This window comes from Dermacentor andersoni, chromosome 1 (assembly GCF_023375885.2).
Source record: "Dermacentor andersoni chromosome 1, qqDerAnde1_hic_scaffold, whole genome shotgun sequence".
Classification (NCBI taxonomy): Eukaryota; Metazoa; Arthropoda; class Arachnida; order Ixodida; family Ixodidae; genus Dermacentor; species Dermacentor andersoni.
Genome location: NC_092814.1, coordinates 101190465 through 101216259, shown reverse-complemented (window position 1 = coordinate 101216259; position 25795 = coordinate 101190465). Strand labels below are relative to the sequence as shown.

Genomic DNA, 25795 nt, shown 5'->3' with positions numbered 1-25795 from the left:
CCGATTACTTATGTGCCTACAAAAAATATTGTATTTTTATCACTGCTTGAGCAATAACATTCCTTTTCTTACAATGTATGCTAAATGTGCTGAGCTAAAACAAGTGGAAAATGATACACAAATAATTATCACTCATATATTATTATTTTTTATTACTGGTTCCACCTTTCTGATGGATATTTGTACCCATTATTTATGCAAGCCTAAGCACTAACAGTATCTAAGTTTCTATAATGAAGAAAGCAAGTGAAATGGTATTTAAAGAGTCTGCGTCGACTTATTTGCCTTTAGTGTCCCTTTAATAATTGTAATTACAACTCGAAAAACAAGACACAAAACTTTATTCTGCATGCAAAACTTTGCTCCCTTTGCAATTCATGATCTCAAAAGTGAGCCCATATGCTTAAGGTACATGCAGATGAAAACTTCAAAAATTTATTAGCTCGAATACGGACGGTTACATTCTCAAAACAAATGTAAGCAAGCAGGTAGGAAGATGTAGTTTCGTGGAAAAAAGGCAATCGAGTCCTCCTCATGCTAAACAAAAAATCTAAAGCCACCTGACACTATCTTGTGCCTAAGCAATTGTAAAACGGTACAATTCCAACACACCTAGAATCATGGAAATACAAAAAAGCAAATTTAATCAAATTGTTTTCAAAGCAGGTAGGCTGTCTGTAATTTTTCTTTATGGCCTGAATACCCCTAATTATCCTGCACTGTTTCATGCAGTGGACTCTTGCAATATCATGCACTGTTTCACTGAAGAGAGGTGTACTCTTGGATCACAGGAAAGTGGTTTCAAATATCACTATGCTGGAGGAATTAAGCAGCCAGTATTGCAATTTCATATGCTTCAGATGACCAATTACAGAAACATTGTTCAACTGCCCACTTTTGCCTATAATATTTACAAATGGTCCAGTAAAATGCACCTCAGCTAACCTCAATGAAACGTCTTCAACACTTTATTGCCATCTGACAAGGTCCATTTCTTGTCATGAACACTGTTAGCTAAGTCAGTTATGGCTGTTATCCCAAAATTTTTTCAGTATGCTATTTTATGTGAAACCCCACTTTTTCAAAACACAAATAATACCAGAACACACAATGCCTTCCCGCACTCACTGGTTTATGGAAGCAGTGGCAGAGCCCTGCCACCAAAAGCACAATAGACACGTAGCAGAGCTGCCTGAAAGATAACAGTGAATGCCCTTGATAGATGTATGAAGTAACTGCTTGCTAAAATGTTCATATCTGAATTATTAATGATATAAATATAGCGCCAATAATACACAAAATATTCTTTGTGAGAATCAGGTTTACTGAATGCAAAAAACTCACTATGCCACGAGCCAAGTAGGCATTGACAAAGTCTTTCCACGTTATCTCCTTGTACCGCATCTCGTTAAAAGCAAGCAGACCCAGGATACCCAAGGTGGTAACAAGGGCCACAGTCATCATGCGATTCTGGTCATCCGGGTTGAAAGGGTTGCGACCACTCCTGCTGGAAGATGCATCAGAGCAAAATTTTAACTTGACATCTAAGGCAAAACACAGGATGTACATAGGATGAAATACTGCTGTAAATAACTCATTGAAAAAGAGACTCGATGTAATAATGAATTCAAAGGTCACATAAAAGTGCTTAAAACAAGAAGCAATGACTGATTGGTTGTTTGTGCATTGTAAGCAGCAAGACATGAACTCAGCTGTTTAATGTGCTTCTTGAGTATATTACCTATCCAAACTTGAGTATATTGCCAAACTTGAGTATATTACCTATCGGAGGCACAATAAGCAACATGCCAAAAAAGTGCCACATGAAAGTATTTTTACTTGCGATAGCAAGTTATATCTAATGAATGAATGAATTCTGGGGTTTTACGTGGCAAAAACACGATTTGATTATGAGGCACATAGTAAGTGTGGGACTCCGGATTAATTTTGACCACCTGGAGAGCTTTAGCATGCCCCCAATGTGCAGGACACGGGCGTTGCATTTTGGCCCCATCAAAATGTGGCCGCCGCGGTCAGGATTCAATCCTGCGACCTCGTGTTTAGCAGCGCAACACCAAACCTGCTAAGCCACCACAGTGATTGAATCATACTTTATCTTTTCAATGGTTCCCGAAGCCTTTTATTTAAAGCCTCTGGTATGTTGTACACACCAGTGAGACACGTAATCATGTGAAATTTCCCGTATGAGGGCACGTTATACTTGGTGTTTGCACTGGTTTGTGCGATCTTGTCTGGAGCCTCTTGTAAATCATGTGTCTAATAACAAAAAAAAATGAAGAATAAGGGTGAAAAAAAAGCAAAGGTGGGCTCCAAAATTTCTGAATCAACAGCCATCATTTGTTGTGTACATGCTAGATGGCACCAAAATACTGTACTGCAGCAAACAAAAAGGCTCCACCAAGGTACACAGTACCTGCACCTTGCTAGTGCAAATTCATTAATATGCACCAGAAGTAGCAACTGATGAGCAAGAGCACATACATCAAACATCTTAACCCTTTAACCTCCAATTTCAAGGTGCACTCGTCATAGGAGGTTGTACCAATATTACAACTTAACCTATTACACCTTAACCCTTTAACCCCCATTTCCAAGGTGTACTCGTCATAGGAGGTTGTACCAATATTGCCAATGATGAGTCACACTCGTTCAGCTCGACGTTATGCTGCTCCCACTGCCAAAGACGAGTTACAGTCGGCATTGTGGGAAAGCTGCCCTCAAGAGCAGTCTTTATTACTTTTGTTATTTTATGGTAATTCTAACCAGAAACAAATCAAGTAAATCATTTTGGAATGAGAATGGCATAGAAAAAAATTATGGCTACATAAAAAGAAAGAGAAATTTAGTACATTTTTCTGGAATTAATTTGGGGGTTGAAGGGTAAACGTGCTATTGCAAGACCTTTCAGGCGCAGTTTTATGCTATGAACCTTTTTTCTTCCTATATTTCCCTGTGACTGAAAAAATGCATTTACCTTGAATATTGGGACCAGTCGATTTGGTGAGAAAGCCACCCTCTTTAATGCAGTACTGTTAACAATCATCCCCCTATTTTCACTGGCAACTAACACTGCAATCCTTCTAGATAACAGCAAGCCACCTTTTACAGACATTTGCTGAAATAAGGGTAGTCCAGCCATATGCATGGTTACATTTAAACATCCTCTGACCTTATGGAACACCACAGCAGCACCACTGTAAGCATCAGCATAATAGCTTCAGAGTGACGATTATCCTTCTCTCAAAATACATTATATGGCAATGCTTTCGACTTGAACAGTACATAAATGCTGCAAAAGATGCTTCTTCACGAGCACAATTACTCGCAATCTTGGCCCAATCCAGAGTGCCGGAATAATTCACAGACCTTAAATTTCACAAAATGTGGAGACATGGATGGCCACTGAACAAAATATGCAAGCTGTTCATAGGACTACTTATGCCACAAACTGTGCAATTTGTGAACACCTTGAAAACTGGAAGCTCATAAAAGTAATTCATTTAAATTAATATTGCAATAAACATTTTCCCAAAGGTGCTTCTAGGTTTCTGAATTTGCTTAAAAATGTGCTCACGGCAAAGTGCAAAACATAGGTGAAGAATAAAGTTGACTGCCGGATTCAAGGCCTCGAATCCGGCCGCTTTTATGCCTTCAGGTAGCATGTGTGGGTTTATTAACCAGTTGCCTTCACCCAAAAAAATCACGAACACATGACTCCTACAAGAAAAAAGGACGTTCCACATCCACCGTCAAGGCCGTGAGGTATGGAGCAGGCTAAACCTCCCAGGTTTAGTCTTAGTAGGTAAACATAAATACCTTAGACAGTGGATGGGAAAACGGCCTTGTGGTAGCTCAGTTGGAAAGAGCATTGCATGTGTAATGCAAAGATCTGGGTTCGTGCCCCACCTGCGGCCAGTTGTTCTTTCATCTACTTTCATTTCCATTAATTTATCATTTCTTTAATTCAATTAATAAGTACATGTAATTTCCCCTATGCTGTCCTTGGTTTCTTTGTTTGTTGGCTTCTTATGATATGACTAATAAAAATCGGGCCTGTTTCATTTCATCTCGTACACAAAACTCAAGCAAGATACTTTTGCACAAGAGAAGAGTTTGAAAATTTTTCATAGTCAAATTACATTGGTGCTGCCTGTCATCCAATAGTGTAACACCTATAACTTTCTTTTTTCTTTTTTTTTGTGCTTACTAAAACTGCATTATAATGTTGAGGCTAGAAAGTAAAGAAAAATATTGCACTGCAAGAATTAGCATTCCAAAATTGCACAGCAATTTCAAAGGGACACCGTGGTGGAGGACTTCAGAATAATTTTATACACCTGGGGATCTTTAATGTACACTCAATGAATGGTACATGCATGTTTTTGCATTCCACCCCCATCGAAATGCAGCTGTCAGGGATGAGATGAAACCCACAACCTCATGCTTAGCACTGTAACGCCATAGCCACTGAGCCACAGCTGCAGGTGGAAAATCTTTAAAAAAAACACAGTTCTCTTTTGATCTTTAAGTGCTAACCTGAAGAGATGCCAGAAAGGCACAAAGCCAAATGGTAACATTGAAAAATGCATAAAGAAGCTAGCACCATCATGCTCATGACACTCATTACGTAGCACTGTTACACCCTACTATGTGGAAACCACTAACTGACATAGCATAAGTTTTTGACAATATTAATTGCTATGATAATGAGAACTATGACAGCTTTAGCAGTACTACTTACCTATTGCTGAAAGTGAACACCAATCCTAAAGCACAGAAAAGTATTCTATTTTTGGTGCTCTGGTCAAACTTTCCAAAGGAAATGTTTGCACACGTAAAGTTTCATTGAAAAAATTAAATTATGGGGTTTTACGTGCCAAAACCACTTTCTGATTATGCAGCATGCCGTAGTGGAGGTCTCCGGGAATTTCGACCACTTGTGGTTCTTTAACGTGCACCTAAATCTAAACCAGGGTTCGTACACAATATTTGACTGAAAATTCAAGGACATTTCAAGGATTTCAAGGATGCAAAACGGCAGAATTCAAGGAGTGTTAGCATAATTTTATTTCCTTACATGACTTAGGAAAGGAGCCCTATTTTCGCATTAATTTCTCTTTCAAGAGCTGTTATCTCCGCTTCTTTTTCTTTGGCTGTTCGACGGAAACTGTTGGCCTTGACAAGACAAGTCAGGTCATTTTTTTGCTTCGGCGTCTTCTGAAAAGCGATCCGCTGACTCCTACAAGCACTTAAGAGTTTTTTGGAGCTTTGTCTTCTTCTCTTGCATGCTCTGTAGCTTTAGCTCGAGTTCTTTTCTCTTCAAGGTTACCTGCTGTGCTACAGCTTGCTTCTTCTGTTCGTCCATGTATAACGCATACCTATGCCTGGCTTGGCGCACTGGTGACTTCAGTTCTTTCGACAGCGGAACGTTAAGCAGCCCACCGTGGGTTTTCACGGCCTCGCAGATGACTCGTTGTGAGATATACGAGAGCTCTGCCATATTTTCGACCGCGATCTGCTTGTTTACACTGAAACTTCTTTCTACTGACGCCTGCCCATGGCTAAGCAAGAGAAGGACCTTCAGTACTTCCCACAACATCGAGAACGCCGGGTCATGCTTCAAAAGGCGCAGTTTTTCCGTTTTTCTTGGCAGAACTGAATGTACTGTGCACACACAATATCGCTCTTGTGCTCAGAAAGAAGCTTGCTGCCAATTAAACAGCTAAGAACAACTTTCAGCTTCCCAAGGCACATTTCTGTCTTTGACATCTCCCTGGAGTCGAAGCATGACAACCCTCGAACCAGAGGGTACCTAATAGGACTTCTCTCCATGATTTTCAGGATCATGTTCACAATGAACTTCCGACACTCACCCCTAAATTCAAAAACACACTTGGTACTCGCTTTTCCGCTCTTTAAGATCTTCTCAGCCACTCGTCCAACATCCACCTTCTCAAGTGACGTGTAATTGGCAGTATCATGAACATCAATTCGCAGCAGTTTCGTGATGCTCGTGGCTTCTGTCAACACCGAGCGCTTCATGAACTTTGCAAGGAGGCTCCTCAAGACAGTTTCGAGCTCTTTCGCTAAAAGAAATGTCTTTGGAGAATCACTCTGAAAAACAGACAAGAAAGGCTGCACAACCATTGCAATGTTTAGGGAAAAGTTCAGTTTCGCAAGTGCAAGCTGGTCCTTTAGAAAATCACTGACGTTCTCATACGCTCTACATTTCGGCAAGGGTAGCCTATGGTCGCTCACTGCTTCGGTGTAGTGCCTCAAATGCTCCCACATAGCCAGGGCTCTCTCCAGTACTGGCACGTTCTCGACCCAACGGTGGGGTACGAAAGGAAGTGGAAACAGCTTGCTCCTTGTTTCTTCAACAAAATCTTCACGGCGGGCCGGTGCATCATGGAAGAGTGAGAATAAGCTCGAAAGAAAGGTGTCAACTGGCCAGCTCGTCGCATGCATTCCTGCTTTGTAAGCATTATGCACTGTGTGCAAGCCACATGAACCAATATCCAAGCACTGAACTTGAAAGTCATTCTTCATGTGCTGCTGCAACTTGTTGAAAAGACTCCAGTTGACATTCGGGCCGTCCATCGAGAGCTGCACAATCTTGCTCAGGGGAAAAGGCGCGAGTGTTTCCGTCAACTTCTTCATAAAGTCGTCCGCTGTGCTGTGACCCATGAATGTCGAAGTCAGGTATATGGTTGCCACCTCACAGTTGTTCCACAATCTGACGTGAACATCAAGTTGTTTTCTTTGCAGGTATTCATTCAAGGTTTCGTCAAAAAGCACAACAAAATTGTCAGACATCTCACTCATTTGTTGTACCTGCGAGGTGAAAAATGGGCGCAGACCGTGGCACGCGACATACGCGCATTTTTTCTCAGAGCAAGTGAAGCTTCTCGCGACCTCGCTATCCGGAAACATCTTTTGGAATAGCTGGGAAATGGATCCACTGGAGCTGTAGGAGTAGTGTGACGACACAACTTTCATCGTCCACAAAATCTCGGCTTCGATCACGGAATCATGCTTTCTGCAGTCTTCGTCAAGTGTCGCAGCCCGAGAGGAAGTTGCCGTGGTTTCACGCTTACAAGGAGCCGCGGACGTCAGATTTCCCGCTTGCACGAAACTTGCGACGGATGAGCAGCCCTCACCTGCTGCAGTCTTGAATCGGGGCTTCGCGCCTTTCTGGTGGCTCTTCAAGGCAGATTCCCCCATCGTTGCAATGTCGACCGTCTTCTGACATATTGCGCACTTTGCTCGATAAGGATCGCTTGGTTCCGGTCTCACTCAGTGACGATAGTCCGTATGTTGCAGCCACGCAGACTGAAACTTGCACTTCCCGCCCGGCATCTTGTCAAAGCAAACGCACAACGCAAACGCGAACTTCGCTGAAATGGCGCGCACGAGGCCGACAGACCGTACGTAGGAAACTCTATGCGTCAGACGGTCCAACTATAGTGCCTAAAACAGCACTCACTAGTGCGCCGAGCGCGGGTGTCGCGGTAGCACCGAGAGTGACGCCTGCCGCCGCCGGCCGCTTGGTGCGCTGTACTACGAGACTGTGCCGGACCATGCTGAGGCATGGGCGGACTTCAGCGAGACACGACGCGAGCCTCCCCATTTGCCCGGCGATCTGCCTCTGTTATGGTCTTGTCTCAATCCGCGATACATTCGGGGTCTGCGGACGCGCTGGGTAACGAGAGGAGCCGTTTCTTTCCACGTCTGTCTGGGAAATCGCAGTTTCGCGACCTGTTTAAAGTTTCTTTTGACAGACGAGCGCACAAATAGACGCAAAACACCCACTCACAAGAAGAAAAGACTGCAACGAAAGCGGCAGCAAGGCGCGAACTGAACTACGCATTGCAATCAACGCATCGCAAACGAACGCCATTCGAACTCCCCACGGTTTAGCATGGTGCCGACAGGCATCGCCGTCTGGTGGCCCGCGGCGGCAGGCATCGCTGCCCGTGCCAACGTCGCGCGTTGCAGACGCTCGGTGGACGGTGCACTAGAGTATATTCTAGGCACTGTAACCGACCGAGCGATATGCCTCGCATTGGATTGGATTCGATTTCCGATGCATATTAGTTGCTAGACGACGTAGGGGCTGCGGGATTTAAAACCGAAACTTCTTGATGTTGCCCTTTAGTCAACACAGCTTGTTTTCATGGGCATTCGTAAGCGAAAAGGCCTTTAAATTCAGCGTGACTTGCAGAGGTACGTCGTTAATTTTCTCTATCGGAACAAATCCCTCGGGATTTTCAAGGATTACAAGGAGCTCACGGGTATTCAAGTAGTTTCAAGGGCCCTTGAACTCATACTGTCAATATCAAGGATATTCAAGGGTTTCAAGGGGCTGTGCGAACCCTGCTAAACACACGGGTGTTTTCGCATTCCGCCCCCACCGAAATGCGGCCGCCGTGGCCGGGATTTGATCCCGCGACCTCGTGCTCAGCAGCCCAACACCATAGCCACTGAGCAACCACGGTGGGTATAAAGTTTCATGCACACCACCTGCAACCTGAAAGCTTAGGTAACTCATTCTACTGTTACAAATTATTTTTCCAAGTTAAAGAAATGTGCAATATAAAGTCTTGTTTCTATAATTGCATGTCTGCAGGTTTCCGCACAACAATCTTGAGTAGCATATGCAAACAGTCAGACACACACACAAAGAAAGAGCTTCCTTTTATGCTACTTACTTTCCTTGGCCTCCAAAGCTGAAATTCCACTGTGGTGGTTTGCTTCCAGAGCTCTTTGTTTGCGATCCACTTTGTGGAGGACCATCTTTTGGGAGGTCTGCACCATAAAGTTATACGAGTCATGCATAGAAGAGTACATCACTGACAAGCAGGACTAACGTTTACAGCAGAAAAAATTCAGAAGCTCATAAAGGCTTAGCTTTTATAGTCAGAAAGCTACGAAAATGTGGTATACAAGGGGTTCTTTCTTAGATGGCAATAGAAAAAATCTTCCAAGAAAATTGCATGCAATGAGCTCCTTCAATCTTCTTTTGCATCAACTGCCTATTCCATTAAGAAATTGCTTAATTCTTATCAATGTTCGAAGCTTAAGCATGCACCCCAGTAGCACGCACAGAGGTATGCAGTTCACACCTTAACTCTTTGTGGTCATTGTTGGGCCCCTTTCAGCATGCAACCAACATTGGTCACAATCAGATGTCAATCTGTTGTTTTTTGCAGCACCTTCTGCAGTGTCTGCATACGAGGCAGCACTTTTTTCCAGCACACTTGAAGAAATTTGTATGCTCTTTTCGTGGTATGAAGCATTGATAGGATGGCAATGTTTTCTATGTATGTATTTTACAGAAAGAACTTGGTTGAGCTGAGTAAAGCCAAAGACAATTTTAGTGCTGAGGAAACATTTTTTGGAAGTGATAAATACGTAAAATGACAAACACGCAAAGCTTCCGTATACAGGAAATTCATTAAAAAAAAGTATTTCAGGGAACTGCAGAAACAGAATGCATTAGCAGGGAATATTCATTAAGCAAATGTGCAGAATGTGCTGTTCGCATCACTGGAGCCAAGCTTCAGACACATTATAAGCAGACCATTACAACTCGCGTTCCATTGTCATGACCATTCTCGTTCACAATGGCGACCCTGTTCAGCTTTTCCTCGGCTGCTTGAAGTTTCTCTTCCACTACCTTCCGTGCATCATGCTCCCATTTAGCTCATTTTTTAGCTCTTCAATTTGTTTGACAAGCTCTTCGTGGAAAGCCTCCATTTTCTTCAGCCTAGCATCACCATCACAGTGTGTGCCGATTAACTTGACTCCCTCTCCATTCTCAATCCATTTCCTCATCTGCCTTGAGGGACCCCCAGTACACTGCACACTTTCCCAGCTTTCTTGCCATGTATTGCACGGCTTTTTCTAATGCAAATGCTATATTACTATAATACTATAATAATAATGCAGAGCACGTGCCTCTAGCAAAAACCGATACGCACAGGATCTAAATCCTTAAAATGTCGCAAAGTAATTCTCACCAATGTTTTAAAAGCAATCAATGTCGCCTAGACACATTTTCACATGTGTTCAACCACGGGGCCATGCTCTCACTTTCCTACCAAAGCAATTATCCCGGTATCAAAGCACACACAGTAAAACCACTAATAGCTATTAGTCTTGCCACTTCCAAGGCTTTATTATAAAGGCTTAACGTCCCTCCCGGTTGCACATGTTGAAGCACGTGGTGCGAAAGGACGCTCTGAATATCCTGAAAAACCAAATGTACACAAAACACACCCGCGCACACGGAAAAAAAAGACAAAAAAAAAACTACCCAATTATTATTTAAAGGCTAAAAAAAGCGGCAAATCAAAGACAGAAGCAAGCTCAAAGCATGCACAAAAAAAATGCATGATTTCGACGCTGCCACAGAGCCCTGAAAAGCACGTCCATTCGCCACAAAATCTCACACCAGGCTAGATGGGTGAGACAAAGGCTGAGACGGCACCATCTGGCGCACAACAGGCAAAGCTGCAGCGCTGTGCTTGCGTGAGTATATGGTTAGAAAGAGAGTTTCGTTTCTTGTCTTCTGTCTGGCGTCTGCCGCAACAACCGTGTGTGTTCACTGCGGCAAAAATAATTGTGTTCACTGTGGCAAAAATAATTGAAGACGCCATCACTGGGTTCCAGTTTTCATACTTGTCATGGACCTCCAACTTCTCGAAGCGTACCATTCAAACTGATTGCGTATGACAATATCTGCCTTCTATAACTGCCACTATTCGCCAGGCACAACGAGGCTCGGCACTGAAGGAAGATTACGTTAAAAATATTGTATATTCGGAGGCTGCTGATGCCAGCACGGGACTGAAACGAGCAACATGCCCTCCTTCAACAAAGAGTGGAGTGCACGTCGTTGAAACACACTGCCGATGTGTCGCTGAGTGACCGCACTTGGTTTCATAGACTGGCCGTGCGCAGCAACCACCGTGCAAGGCGGTTCATCTTATTTGCTCTTTGCTGCAGACAGAGTATAGAGAGAAACAACTCTGTGTTCATTTAACCACGACATAATGGTCCAGATGCTAAAATGCTCACGAAAACAAATGCTCTACGACTCGCGGCATTTTCATTGCAAGTGCCGTTGGCTACTGCCGACAAAGTCAGCGCGCCGTGCGCGATGCTCCGCTTAGGAGAGTTTACCGTGCGCAACGCTCCGCTTAGGAGAGTTTACCATACTAAATGGCCCATCTGCAACAAAACAAAGTTTCACGGAGCATTTTGTCTTATTGCAACGAACCTTTTTCGAGTACAGTAAATACGGGAAAGTCTCAAACGGCGCGCCATTCTCTCGACTGTATGCACTAACTGCCACTGATGGAGACGGCAGGCCTTGCTCGCTGGCCGTGGGCGCCGTCAGTTACGAAGAAGCTTCTGCTAGCAATTGAATGCATAGTGTTTTTCGAACTCTTTAACGCATGCATGAAAAGTAAGAGGCTAAATGAAAAGTACATTTGGATATATGCACACTGTCGTTAGAAAATAGCAAACCAGGCGAACTCCATCGCACAGTGGTCGCTTCGCGCTGCCCATCGGCAACACCAACTGCCCTCGGATGGTGTGTTTTGATCACTTCAGTGGCATATTACTGGGCACTGACTGTCATATGAGGCGCACTTTCGATATCACTTTATAATATTTATTGTGATTACATGTCAGCGACAACTGAGTGACACCACTGCGCTTTCGCAAACACTGCCTGTCCTCATGCATCTTGAGCTTTCCACATTCCGGCAAAATTCGGCTGCGTTTAAGGGCACCTCAAATCTTGCAGGTCGAAATAAACTCGCGGCACTGGCACAGGACAAGTCAGTAGCCGCAAGCAGCGTGATGAGAACCGGCTCTGCGAGGATCGAGCAAGCAAGTTGTGTTGTGATGGCATCTCCGGCCATCACTTATCTATGCTGCTTTCATCACCGAATAGCTCTTCTCGGACGAAAACTGAAATAAACTCGTGCTCCGTTTGCAAGTGAAGCAATTTCTGCACAATACACAATACAACTAGCCGGCCTTCTCATGAAAATACTGCGAACAAAACCACCACGAACCAGTATCTCAAGTCGCGCTAGGCTGCATTGGTTGTTCGTCGGCTTCTCGTATCTAATCACGTAGAGGCGCTCATGACAGCCGTGTTCGTGCACGCGAAACAGTATTTTTGCAAACTGTAACTAGAATTGGAGAGTGCCCGGAACGAGCTTCCAAAGGTGAAGCCAAAAGAATGTAACGCCGTCGGGGCCGTGCGATCGGTAGCACAGACGCGGCGTGGTGCAGAGGTAGAATGTCTGCCTCCCACGCAGAAGACAGGGATTCGAATCTCAGCAAGGGGTAGTGTTTTTCTCTTGTTTTTTAATAGTTCATGTGTCGATGTTTTATTCTTTATACTGCTGCTTAATGCTTTCTTTGCAATTCAACGCAACAAAAAGTCAAGCAATACTTGCAGGAATAATAAAAAAATTAAAAAATAAGTTTTTTGCCAAAACGTGAATTTTTGCAGTGCCACCGCACGGGGATCAACAAAACTATTCGAAGCAAAGCATGGCCTCCGAGACATGCATGCACACGACACGAAACGCCGTCGCTGACCGCTTGATAGGCTCCGTTCGATTCGCTGGCTGTGCTATCCAAAGCATAGAGTTTCCTACATCTATGATCCGAAGCCATCAACGCAAAAGGGAAACGGTCAGTAGCCAGCGTTCGGTGACAGCGAAACGGCGCAGGTTCAAATACCACTAAAGAATCGACATTGTGCCTGCTTTCGGTCTTGCTAATTATTGTAAACAAAACTGTGGACATGGTAATATGCATAAACGAAATGCATGTGGATGAGATGTGCGCGGAGAGGTAGGTGTGACTCATTAATCAACAGCGAAGAGTAGCTTTCTTAATCAACCTTCTTTATGCGCATAGTATTTTGACTTTTCAATATATTTACCGGAGTGCATGCTTCGTGCATACGATCAGCAATGGGAGACCTCTCTTGGGGTGCATTCAGTACATGAATACGCACGCGCTATGTGACGCCGCATATATGCAGTTGCTGTTGAAATCGCTACCACAGATGCAGCAAGGAAACGTACGAAGCATTCTAAGCAGAGAACTTGAACATACCAGAAGACAGTGTTTACAATAATTAGCAAGAATGAAAGCAGGAACAATATCGCTTCGGTGGAGGTATTCAAACCTGCGCCGTTCCGCGGTCACCGAATGTCGGCTACTGACAGTTTCCTTTTTGCGTTGATGGCCTCGGATAGCACGGCCAGTGAAGCGAACGAAGCCTATCGAGCCGTCGTCGACGGCGCTTCATGTCGTGTGCATGCGAGTCTCAGAGGCCATGCTTTGCTTGGAATAGTTTTGTTGATCCCCATGCGGTGGCGCTGCAAAAATTCTCATCCTGTCAAAAAAATTGTATTTTGTTATTATTCCTGCAAGTTCTGCTTGACTTTTCGTTGCATTGCACAGAAAAGAAAGCAAGTATTAAGCAGCAGTATAAAGAAAAAAATATTGATGCAAGAATTATTTTAAAAAAGAGAAATACACTACCTCTTACTGAAATTCGAACCCCGGTCTTTTGCGTGGGAAGCAGACATTCGACCTCTGCATCAGGTTGCATGCGTGCTACCGATCGCAGTGTCTCCAACGGCGGTCACAGTCGTTTGGCTTCACCTTGAATGCATTGAAAGTGCGGCCATTCCAGACACTCTCCATGTTCTAGTACACTCTACCATAACAGAAGCTAACATCGAAGTAGCTAGGCCTAGCGTTGCTGCGGTGCTGGCTACGGCTGCCAGCAGATGTGCATGTGAGAGCACTGGTTCGGCGCGGCAAGATAAAATCAAAATGGCAGCAGTGGTGGCTTTGTTTAATGCCGTTTCAGACCTGCGGTCACAGCAAAAAGTCCGGAAAATTGGATAGTGGCGGGTTCTTGTGTCCAAAATTTCATATGTTCTTATGCATTGACTCTATGGGGCACGTGGTGGTGCCACGAAGCCGTCCAAATTATCGGGCAGGTCCCAAAAATCAGGCGTCCGGAACATTGGTCGTTGACTGTACACTGACAACTCCTCCAACCGACAACATGGCGTCAAAGACGATTTGTTATGATCCCTCTCTGTTACTTGAGCCAGCGTTAGCGCGACTTTCATTTCTTTACAATAAAATTACAGCAAATTTTTTCTGATAGAAACACAAATTCCCCGAGTTCTCCCTGAGTATTTCCAGACTATTCAACATCCCTGAAAATCCCCGGTTTTCCCGTTTGGTAGACACCCTGTATGTTCACGTTTTTTTCGTAATGCTAAATTGCCACTCACACTATGCATTGCTCTTTGGTATCAACAAAATACTCAACATCACTTCGGTTGAGTACATACTTCTTTAAAAAATATCACAGTTCTGCCATAAGGGCGAAGAAATGAATGCGATAGCAGCATGTTAGTATGTTACAGAAAGTGTAAGACTTGTAGCTGTAGTGACAGTAGGAATTTAAGTAAATTTAAGCTGACGAAGAAAAAATGAGCTTTGGTGCTAGAGGTCTTCTGTTCGAGTCCTGCCATCTAAAAATTTGATTTATGTTTATTAATTAAAGCCAACATCTTTCTTAGCAACTTTACCACCACTTTTCCGTATCTGGTATGTTTCAAACGTCTTTCCTTGGCCAATCCCGGAAGTAGTGCAAAGCCGTGCCAATAAAATTACATCATTTTCAGCTTTCAGTAATTGTTTCGAACTTTTAATATTTAAGACTAAGAAGATTTATGATAAAAGGAATGTGCTGTCGGTGTTTTGTTTCATGACGTTTGTTTGTGGGCTGACATTCTAAAAATTCCGAGGAACAACTTTGTTAACTTTAGTGATAGAATGGTGTGGCAATATAACCCGCATATACCGAATGTCATATAGCATGGCATGGCATACAGGATACATATACCTAAATACATACAGAACCTCATAGCGCTGCCAACAGCAAAAATTCACTTGAAGTGTCCATGTAATTTCTACCACAATAAAATATTTGAATTTTTGCGCTCACGCTCCTTGCTTAAAGCCATGACTGAAAGTACGCTTACGCAATGCCAAAGTTGCCGACGCTGTGGAGAACGGTGGAGTCTAGTGCTGCTACACCCTCAGACAAATGTACACCCTTTGGGTCGTATCTTTCCACACAACAATAATCTTCATCTGTCTTGCTTGTGTTTCCTTTCTTTAAAACGCTGCGCTCGCTACTTTCCTGTCAAGAATGCTCCGTCATGCTGATAACGCGCAGCATGCCGTTCGTGACTTGGGAAGTAGCGAGCTCGCAGTGTTAAAGAAAGGAAATGCGGACAAGACGATGACAATTATTGTTGTGTGGAAAGATACGACCCAAAGGTGTAATTTTGCTTAAGAGTGTAATTGCAAAACACAGCATTCACTCACTAGCTGAATGAAACTAGCGCCACTAGGGCACCAAACAACCCCTGTCAGTGTAAAGAGCAGTGCTGCGGCTAACGAAATAACATCCTGTAGGGTCCCTACTATTTTCTTAATAATTTATAACAGTGCTATGCATCATGAACTTCTAAATAAATTGAATTGGGTTGATTTTTTTTTTTTTTTGCAAATGTGGCCAGACAAAGCACTGGACGACGCTAGAAACGGGGCACAATAGAAATTTTTGGGAGATTTTCTTGTCAACCGTACAACAGCAAGAAATAGTCAAAATCCGGAAGTCTACCGCATATTTCTGGAGACTTGGCAGGTATGACGGTATCTTCAACTGGTCATTTCAGTGCAGTCTGGTAATGCTACAATTGGTGTGTAAGGCTGCAATTAAACTTTATTACGAGACTAAATAGGCATCCAATATGAATAATGAAGCCTGATTATCACTTTTAGAGCCCACTTATGCTCATAACACAGCTTGAATACGGTCTTGCAGAATTTTGCAGCTCAGCTGGGGCACCCTAAAATGAGAACAGAGATGCATTAAGGTGGCATCCATGTCTCCCTTGTCTTCAATGATAAGGCTTTCAGAGAGCCAGACGTTCCCTCGTCTCATGACTTTTCAAGCCTAAAACAGACAGAGCTACCACAACACAAGATGCAATGAGGGGAGGGGAGAAACAATACCTTTTTAATGCTTTATGGCACTCTTTCAATGTTTAGCTCCATATTAACATTGTTAGAGTTAAGAAAAGTCATCTTTTCAGCAAATCAAAGATGCTGAAAGCGCCCTATTGAATAGGCAAAGAAATAGCAAACTTGACTTTCAATGAGAGCATTCATGGTTTCTTGCCTACTATTGTGCTCAAACTGAGTGGTCACTTTTACGAAAGGGCTGTTAATCCTCACATCTTACTATGAACCACCAGGTGCCAAAGGATTTCTTGCACACACCTCTTGCTAGTGATTGAGCTGCTAATTTGTAGCATTCAATGCCAATAATTATGCTATGGGGCACTAAAATTTCCAGGCCTGTTTTCTGAACTCCAAGCTGTACTAGCGCTTCAAACAAATCAGGCATACACAAATGGGACAAATCGCAGTGTCATAGGACAACGGCCCAAAGCGAGTGTCCGGCTACTTTATTCTAGCTAATGAACAGATGCAATGTCCGTAAAGGGACACTTAAGAGAAAAATAGGTTGAGTTGTATGAGTAAATTGCTCTTCTATAGTGCCAATAAAGCCTCTGTTACCGTGAGAGGAGGCTAGGTAAACCAGAAAAGATGTAAAAATAAAAGACTGGTGGCAATGCCACCTTGACATTGCCGCACCAGCTTGTCATGACGTCATGGACTTTGACAACATTGGCTCGAGCCAAGTTAACTTTTTTATGGGTAAAGATACGCTACACTGTGTTCTAAAAGAACTAAAGACAGAACTTAGCAAGCTTCAACAACATTTAGTGAGCAACAACAGCCCAAATAGAGATAAATATACTTGAAATCCGTGACACCACAGTGACATACCAGCGCTGGAGATACGGTGTGCAATTTTAAGAACTGGAACTTTGACCTTCATTTCCTTTTCTAATAATCAAACTATCACAGCAAAATAAGCAAAAATAGAGTTTTGGAAGAATAATTTACCAGTCTAAATTGATTTATTGTTTTCCTATGGTGCCCCTTAAGTCTGGTCAGTTTGGGTGGGCAACTTGTGCTAACTCTTCCCTCTTAGTAGTAAATGATATTGCTCATTTTTTCCCAAAGCTGCAATGTGGACTATGGACTAGTTGCGGACTGAGAGTTGTGGACAAATTCTGACCACGTGGAGTTCTTTATTGTGAGCCTGAAGTTCCCATGAGCAATTTCACATTATGCCGCTATCAGAATGTTGCCACCGGAACCACGATTCAATACTGCAACCTTTTGCTCAGCACCAGAACACCACAATCATTGCACCACTGACACCATAGTAGGTACTTTATTTATATATATAGGGTGTCCCAGCTAACTTGGACCCAGATTTTAAACATACCCAGGAGCTCTAGAGAAATCATACCGACTGCATAGTAGCTGTAGTCGTATGTACTTACGGTCAGTATTTTTTTCATCAAGAAGTATTACTTAATTTATTACTTTTATTTAGTGAACTTCTTTAATTATAGCTTGAATCGCAAACATATCAATTACAAAGTTGTTGAGTACCTCAAATAACCTCCGAATTAAGCATGTGTTTAGTGCTCAGCTTTGCCTCGTTGGTTTTTCCGAGAAAAAACGAAAGCGCGCGAAACATCTAAAATACGAAATCGATAGGCGCTCGTGGGCCGCTACTCAAGCATTCCCAAGCAAATAGCCACGGATACACGGCTTTACTAGCGGCGGCAGCTCGATACAAGGCTTCACGCTATGTGATGGTCGCGGCATCAAGAGAACACGCTGCTGACACATTTATAAGCGTTGTGGAGCCTTGTATGATGTGGCAATAAGAGAATGCAGCCGTATATCTTTCAATGGTTGCTTGTAGGCATTTGAGAAGCGGCATGCGAGTGCGCATCTATATCGTATTTCGCGTATTTCGCTGGCTTTTGTTTTTTCTTGGGAAAAAACAACCAGGGCCACTTTAGCACGAAATAAATGCTTGATTCGAAGGTTATTTAAGGTGCCCTACAACTTTGCAATTTATATGTTTGCGATTCAAGCAATAATTAAAATGTTCACTAATTGAAAGTAATTAACTAAGTAATACTTCGTGATGAAAAAAATGCTGGCCAAATGTGGCTTCATTGCCTGTTGCCTTTAAATGGTCCGGATTAAAAATAAACGAGCCCCTCGGTTTCCCTTCTTATTGTTCTCCTTTCTCTCACTCTCTCACACACACACGCACACACAGTAGGGTTATTCAATGGGCCAAACAATAAATGAGTGAATGATTTTCACAACTTTCAGAATAAGGCGAAGATTACAGCAAAGTTGTGAAAATAATTTTCGCTTATAGATATGTTGAAAAACGGAAAGGTAGGCCTCTTTATGGCCGGCTATCCCAAATAGCAAAGACTAGTAAGCAAGCATAGTCCTGTGAGCATGAGCTAAATTCCAAATGCAGGATGAACGCCCTTCCCATATGCACTGAACTTGCCATGGTACGGAAGTTGGAGTGGCCCGAACAGGAGTTTTAAGAACATCTAAGCTGACTTATACATGTAAGTTCATTAATGCAAACAATCCCAGTGTTGTTCCAAACAAGACTTAAGATAGCAGAACTTCTGTTCAATAACTGAGACATGGATGAAACAACAATGGGAAAACTGACATGCATTCATTGTTATAGTACAGAGCTGAGTCAACAATTTGCTTTTGGTACTAAGAGTTTTAGAACACTGTTTTGCTTTATGCTTCCTGCATGTTTCTTGCCTTTTCCAGATGGCTTGTCCCTTGTCTGCTCGCCTGCTTCCTTCTGCTGGGTTTTCTTGGGCCCAGGAAAGTACTTTTCAAAGCCTTTTGGTGGTCTTTCACAAAGCAATTGCCACTGCTCCAATAAAAAGTGCAGTGGTGGCAATGTAGGTGGAGCTCCATTTAAAGTCAAAATCCTTGTGCAGATCTGAAAATGAATTTACATCTGTGAGCATTAAAAGAAAATTCCCAGACAAAACAGCTGCTTCCAGAAATTATGCAGACGGAGACTAAAGTATTATTTAAAATAGTAGCTTCATGCTGCTTTCAGGTGGATGACAATTTTTTCCTTTCATGTACTTCACATTAACCCTTTCAGGCGTTGTGTACACAATTTCGTATGCCAAGGTTGTGCATCAACATCAACAGCATTGATGAAAGTAATGATGTTTAAAATGTGTCGGATACATCTTGAAACAACTCTGATTGGAATTGTGCTGTAAGTTTGAATATAATGTCTAAAATGTTTTAGTAAAATGAGTGGGAAGGTAGACTGTTGGGTATTTTTGCTCGGTGTGAGTATGTCATTGTATACAACAGGTTCACTTCTTTTATTGCTTTTCACAATTTGTTGCATCAGGCATGATTTCCAATTGGCTGAATAGGTGCTTTTCAAGACTGCTAGACATGAAACAGTTGATGTTCTTATATTTGATGTTTCTGTAGTGAATCTGCATGGAGTTCACATTCTGTAAACTTGACAGAACTCACTAAAGAACTGAAAATTTTTAATCTATTCTGCAGCTGTATACTTTTTACGATTCTGAAGATGTAAGAAATGTGGTGCAAGTAAGTTTTAAATCAACAGAATTAATTAGTGCCAGAAAGGGTTAATTGTTGCTTATTAGAGCAATTCAATATTTCCGGGGTGTCAACTAAAAACAATTTCACAATGATGAAACCTCCTTAAAGATGCACAGCAAAGCGCTTGAGAAAACTTCTTGAGCAGCACCCTAGCACCACCAACATTTTCTGTACTGGGAGACTTCACATAGTGAGGCTATGATTGCATAAGAACGTACCAGGTGTTTCAACAAAGATTTTAATGAGCCCCGCAGCACACCTCACTGAACGTTTTTGTTATACCCTAGGAGTTTCAAAAGGCCATTCAGGGATACATGTTGCAAGAACAGTTTCCTCAAAAACAACATTCAACACACAACTGTTCTTTGGTTATAAAACAAAAAAACCCAGAGGACACCCAAGCACTTCTTTTAAGTTGTGAATGCTTTCGCATTCACAACTCATTCACAACACACGTCACCCTCGCTCTCATTCTCGAAAGCTTTCGAGAACGAGGGTGGCGTGGCATCACGGCAATGCCCTCTGCCCTCACACAACACCTGGAGCACTAATGAGGCAGCAGGTGTTCCCTTTCGCCCGCTCTGCTCTTCGAGGCACACTCGTGCGGTGGCGTTGCAGCCAATGGGAACTCCATCGAGGGGCACTCGTAATGTGGCATTTCAGCCAATGGGAATTTACCTGCTGTTTTGTTGCTACTGGTGCTAGACGCTGGCATTTTTGCTCAATTGGCCACTCGACACTTTTGCATCAAAAGGGTTAGTCTTTCCAGTGCTTGTTCCATGCAGTGAAGCAGCTCTTCATCTTTGTGAGCCAAAGGTAGAGTGCATTTCTGGCAGTTAGCTTTTTGTTAGATTTTGCACTCCAGATAGCATATCTTGCAGTATCGTCATTTCTACGTCTTCCCTAGTTGGCGCTGAAGACATAGCACTCATTTCAGAGCAGAAAGGTCTTCACGATCATCTCTGTCAAGACTTAGCAGCTGCTGGAGGAGCTCAATTCTGAACAAATGGTAGAAGTTAACACTTTTCTGAAACTGCAAATGTTCTAAACAAGTGTGAAAAAGTAACCAAGGGGCCGAGTGGAGTGAATACGCTTCACATGGGCTGCTGCTTTTATTGCGAGTTATTGTGGTTAACCTTAACCAAAGTTATGATTTTGTGTCATCGAACTCAACAAGGCAAGCGGCATCAAAGGATACCAGAATTACAGCGGTGAGTAGATTTTTTTTTCACCTTGACACACCGAGCACAGAGCACCTTAACACATTTGAACACCACTCTCCGAACGCCGCACGCGTCCCAGGAGGGGGCCTTAATGGCCTCACAAGCATCGAGAATAGCAGGGGAGGCGAGCCGGAAAGGCAACGCAAATGAAAATAGAGAGCAATTGCCAAGAGTCGAGAGCGTTACAGAGCAACATGGAATTCGATGAGAGCAGCAGTAAGACGCTAAGTCAAGCAGGCCCATGATTCCAAGCAATCAAGGCGAGGAAAAACAAGACAGCACCAAAAGAGGACCACATAGAAGAGGGAAGAAAGCAAGGAAACTCCCAGAACCTGCAAGGAGGATTGAATGCGAGAAGCAACCTGAGAGTACAAGCAAGCATGCAAGCCAACAGCAACCAGCAATGGTAGCAAGTACAGGGAACCATAAGCAATGGCAAGCCACCATCGAAGCACACGTCGCCGCCGCTGCCAGATAGTGATTACAAGGTGGTGTACTGACCAAGAACTGGCATCAAGCTGTCCAGCTGTCTGGAGAAGATCACCGAGGGAATCACAAGGGCAAGTGGTTACCCTTTCAAAGAATTCTGCGCAAATGTAATCATCCAAACACAGTGGAAGCAGAACTTGATAATTGCAATCACCACAGACAAGGACTACGCACTCAAGCACGTTTCCATCAACAGCATCCAACTAGGAATGGCCACATATGAGGTGACGCCATACGTCAAACCCCTCCCAGGAACAGTATGTGGAGTCGTGCACGATATCACTGCATGTACGACGGAGGAACTTGCAGAGCTTCTAACAGCCAACAACTGTGGCATCCTGCACGTGAGAATGCTTGGCAAATCTACCTCAGCAGTGATAACCTTCAAAGGTCTGCACATCCCTTTCTATGTGAAGGTGGCCAGCTCATACATGCGATGCCACCCATATCACAGATCATATACCACAACCCAGACAGAAATATATGCAACCGGTGTGGGGTGCAGAACCCAACAAGCAGACCATGATTGCCAGTTACAGTGCAAACTATGTGGCAGACCTCACGAGACGGCAAGCAAGGAGTGCAAGAAAAGACAAGCCAAAACACCCACCCCTGTACGTGAGGGAAAGAAGTAAATCAAGAGGCCGTGGCCATCTATAACAAGGAAGAGAAGGGCAAGCCTCTCGGAATATGGAACAAATGAAAGCAGCAGAGTATTGAGGCCTGCTCATATCCAGAGTGAAGGATGCCAGCTGAAAGAAGGCCTCTTTAGACCCTGATCCAGGTCTTTGTGGCATTCCCAGTCTAGAGCGAGGTCGAAGTCTGCAACAAAGACAATCATCAAAGAGTACAAAAACAGCAACTTGTTGCCCAGGCAACAACAAGTACAGCAGATCAGCTGGGTGGAAGTGATAGCCAGTCCCAAGTTGAAAACTGACTGTTTCCCTCATTGCTCACACAACAGCGAAACTTGAGGTACAAGGAAACCACCTCCTCCCTCCGAAGGCAAAATGCTGACTTGATGAAGCGGAATGAAGTGCTCATGAAGCATCTCAGAAGATCAAGAAAGATGTCAGGAGGAAAGGGACAGAAGAGCTCAGGTCAGGGAACAAGCTCTTAAGAAGCTCCAAAAACTCATTAACCAATTGCAGAAACAGTAGCAACCAACTACAACACCAATGCTGCCGAGGGAACATACTCCCCCTAACAGAGGACCTCTAATTGGGAATAGAGTAAAAGATGAACAAGGCCCAAGCTGAAGACAAGGCCTAATTGAGAAAGCACTTTCGGGCCGAACTAGTTAAGGCCGTTGACACCATAAGCAAGTCTGTGGAAGCCACCGTCCAAGCAGCAGTACAAATGCACCGCCAGGAGATCACCCAGATGGGCAATGAGCTCAGCCAATGCATCTCTGTCCTAGAAAAGAACAAAGAGCAGGCAAAAATGAAAGCCAAAATACCCCATCAGAGAAGCCCAGATGAATAAGACTCTGGCAAGCCAAGATGGCGAGTAAGATAGCAAAGAAGAAAGAAGTGACCTAAGCCCTCAAAATTTGGCAGTGGAATTGCAGAGGAATAAATAGGAACCAGCAAAATCTACTTCACCTATACACCCTACATCAGCCTGCCGTCGTCGCATTACAGGAACCAGAAACAGATAATATTAAGATGCATGGCTACGAAACACACATTGCCCAGGGAAGGACCCAAATGGCCGTCCTGATCAAGAAACATCACATGACTCAGCAACACCAAATCAACCACAGAATCGAACACATTCTGATTGAGCCGGTTGCTCACAAGAAAACCCTGCAGAGCCTCTACATCTTGAATGTATACAGTCCGCCACACAACTCCCTCAGGGACTTGGAAAAGTTCCCCGAAAGAGTGAAGAAAGTCTCCAAGGGTCAAAAGCTCCTTGTGATGGGCAACTTTAATGCTCCTTATGTGCCTTGGGGCTACACAGCAACCAACAAGCAAGAAGGGTATAGACAAGCACAACATGGCACAAAACCACTAGCTGACGTTGTGGATCGATTATCAAATACCAACTAGAATCGGCAACAGCATCTCCAGACACCAGCCCAGGCCTGACCTTCTCTACTAGCCTAAGGCAAGTTGAGACTGAACGAGACTCTGGGCAGTGATCATCACATCATCCAGACCAAAATCATGCACCATAAAACCCCTGTGAGATTAGGTCAGGCCAAAATTATGGACTAGTCCGCTTTAGGGAAAGATGAACACCCCAGAAGCCTCGAGAACATTGAGGAGTAGACCAAGAACGTGATGGGCTTGGTTACCACGTACACAAAGACCATCCAACCCACTGCGAACAATCCCGAAGTCAACCCACACTTATTTACCTCTGGGAAGCCAGACGAGGGCTTTTGAAGAGATGGAAGAAGCAGAAAAGAAACCACAAGCTCAAGATCCTCATTGCCGCAGTCTCGCGACAGGCGGAAGAGTATGCTGGAAAATTCCCGACGCCAGAATTGAAATCAAGTGTGCGACCAACACTTGTCCCATACACAGTGTACTACAAGAACGGGGTGCAGCGATGTACACCTCACCACCCCAAGGCGCAGTTCTGTCACACATGCCTGGCCATCGGTCACAGACAAGACATTTGTCCACGCCATGATTTACCCCGCTGCAAAATTTGTGGCACTGACATCCCAGATCCCGAAATACCGCACGCGTGCAAGCCTGGCAGTCCAAATTGTGGCAAAGATCACGCTGCCGATGACCCCGGGTGCGAGGTATGTCAAAAGGCTGATTTTGCCATCCGCAAGGCCGCCTACCTCAAACGGCTCAGCCTACGCGAAGACCGATCTACCGTCCGCTCCTCTAACAACATCAACTCCACTCCGCATTCTCAACAGCTTCTTCAGGACTCGACCACACCGTCCAAAACGAAGACACAAGTGGAACCCCCTCGTGGATGTAACCCCTCTAAAGCAACAGGCCACACTCCTAAACGCTGCCGCAGCAGCCCCCTCAACTCCGCTCCCAGCCTTCAAGAACTCACTGGTAAGTCAGCACACCCTCCCTACCCTCTCCCAACTACCTCTCTCCATACTCGAGCCAAACAAAACACACAAGATTATCACCAGGCCCTGACAAAAACTATTGTACTTTATCCCCCGAATGCATCCCATACACTTACTATTGACCCAGCCCCTGTAGCCTCACTTCCAGCAACAGAAAACATGGACGAGTCCAATCCTCCTCCTCACAAGCAACCCCATCTTGATGACAGTTCTTCTTCCTCTTCCTCACATGTACCTCCGATACCTCATGCCATTAATTCTGATGCTATCAACAAGCATATCACAGCTGCTATCACCGCAATGGAAACCTGCTTCAATAGCAAGCTCACAACTATTACTTCATCCTTTGATGCCAAACTCGAAGCTACCATAACCTCACTCACTTCCAAATTCTAAACAGCGCTTGAGGCAAAACTTGCCCGCACACTCCATCAAGTAGCTGACACCTTGAGTTCCAACATGACATCTCTCATAGCGGAGGTTGCATCCCTCTCCCTCCACTTAACTAGAATGGAAGCGGATCTCAGACGTGTCCGCAAACATCTGGGAGCACTCGCTCAGCCCTTTATCCCCTACCTGCAACACCGTCAGTTGACCATCATGGGTGATACACTGCACAATTGGCAGTGGAACTGCAGAGGTCTCACCCTCGAATCAACTCGAATTCCTCGAATCAACGGCATGTCTCCGATCCTCGTGAATCTTCACTCACCTCATCGCCGGAGATTTCAATGCACCTCACATAGGATAGGGATACAACAAAAATAGTGCCAAAGGCACCAAACTCCTAACCGTCATCCAGCAAGAACAACTCACCCTTCTTAACGATCCCGACTCACCCGCCCGTCACGGGAACTCTGTGCAGCGGGACACTGCTCCAGATCTCACCCTCCTCAAAGGTCCAACCAAAACCGCATGGACCAATACGCACGACACGTTCAGTAGCGAACATACACTTATCAAGATCACCCTTCAGGTTCTGAACTACAGACGATCTGTCCACCTTCATTCACTTACTGACTGGAGTAAGTTTCATAAGGACTCCAACTTAGACAGCCCACCCCTACCGTCTATGACACTTGCATGCAACAAATTCATCATTGCACTCAGCTTTACAACCACGCCTTAAAGCAATCAGAGGATGCGGCGGCGGCGGACGCCCGTCTTCTCCACCTTTGGGAGGCCCGTCAAGGCCTTATTCACAGGTGGAGACAAAACAAGCGTAACCGCCGCCTGCTCAAACGCATCTCCCTCCTTAATGCCAAAATTGCCACTTATTCGGACTCTCTTA

General features: G+C 44.1%; 1 protein-coding gene and 1 pseudogene across 2 annotated transcripts in view; both read right to left on the bottom strand.

The window, feature by feature from the left end:
• Afg3l2 (AFG3 like matrix AAA peptidase subunit 2) overlaps positions 1-25795 on the bottom strand; it is a 138911-nt gene that overhangs the window by 95314 nt on the left and 17802 nt on the right. The window contains exons 2-4 of one of the 2 annotated variants that reach the window (XM_050193342.2): positions 18898-19084; positions 8733-8829; positions 1345-1507 (exon numbers count right to left, since the gene is read on the bottom strand). In XM_050193342.2, the coding sequence (XP_050049299.1) occupies positions 1345-1507; positions 8733-8829; positions 18898-19084 (447 nt within the window). The remainder of the gene's footprint in view (positions 1-1344; positions 1508-8732; positions 8830-18897; positions 19085-25795) is intronic. The other variant, XM_050193343.2, reaches the window with a different exon arrangement.
• LOC140215435 (uncharacterized) lies at positions 5001-7989 on the bottom strand (annotated as a pseudogene).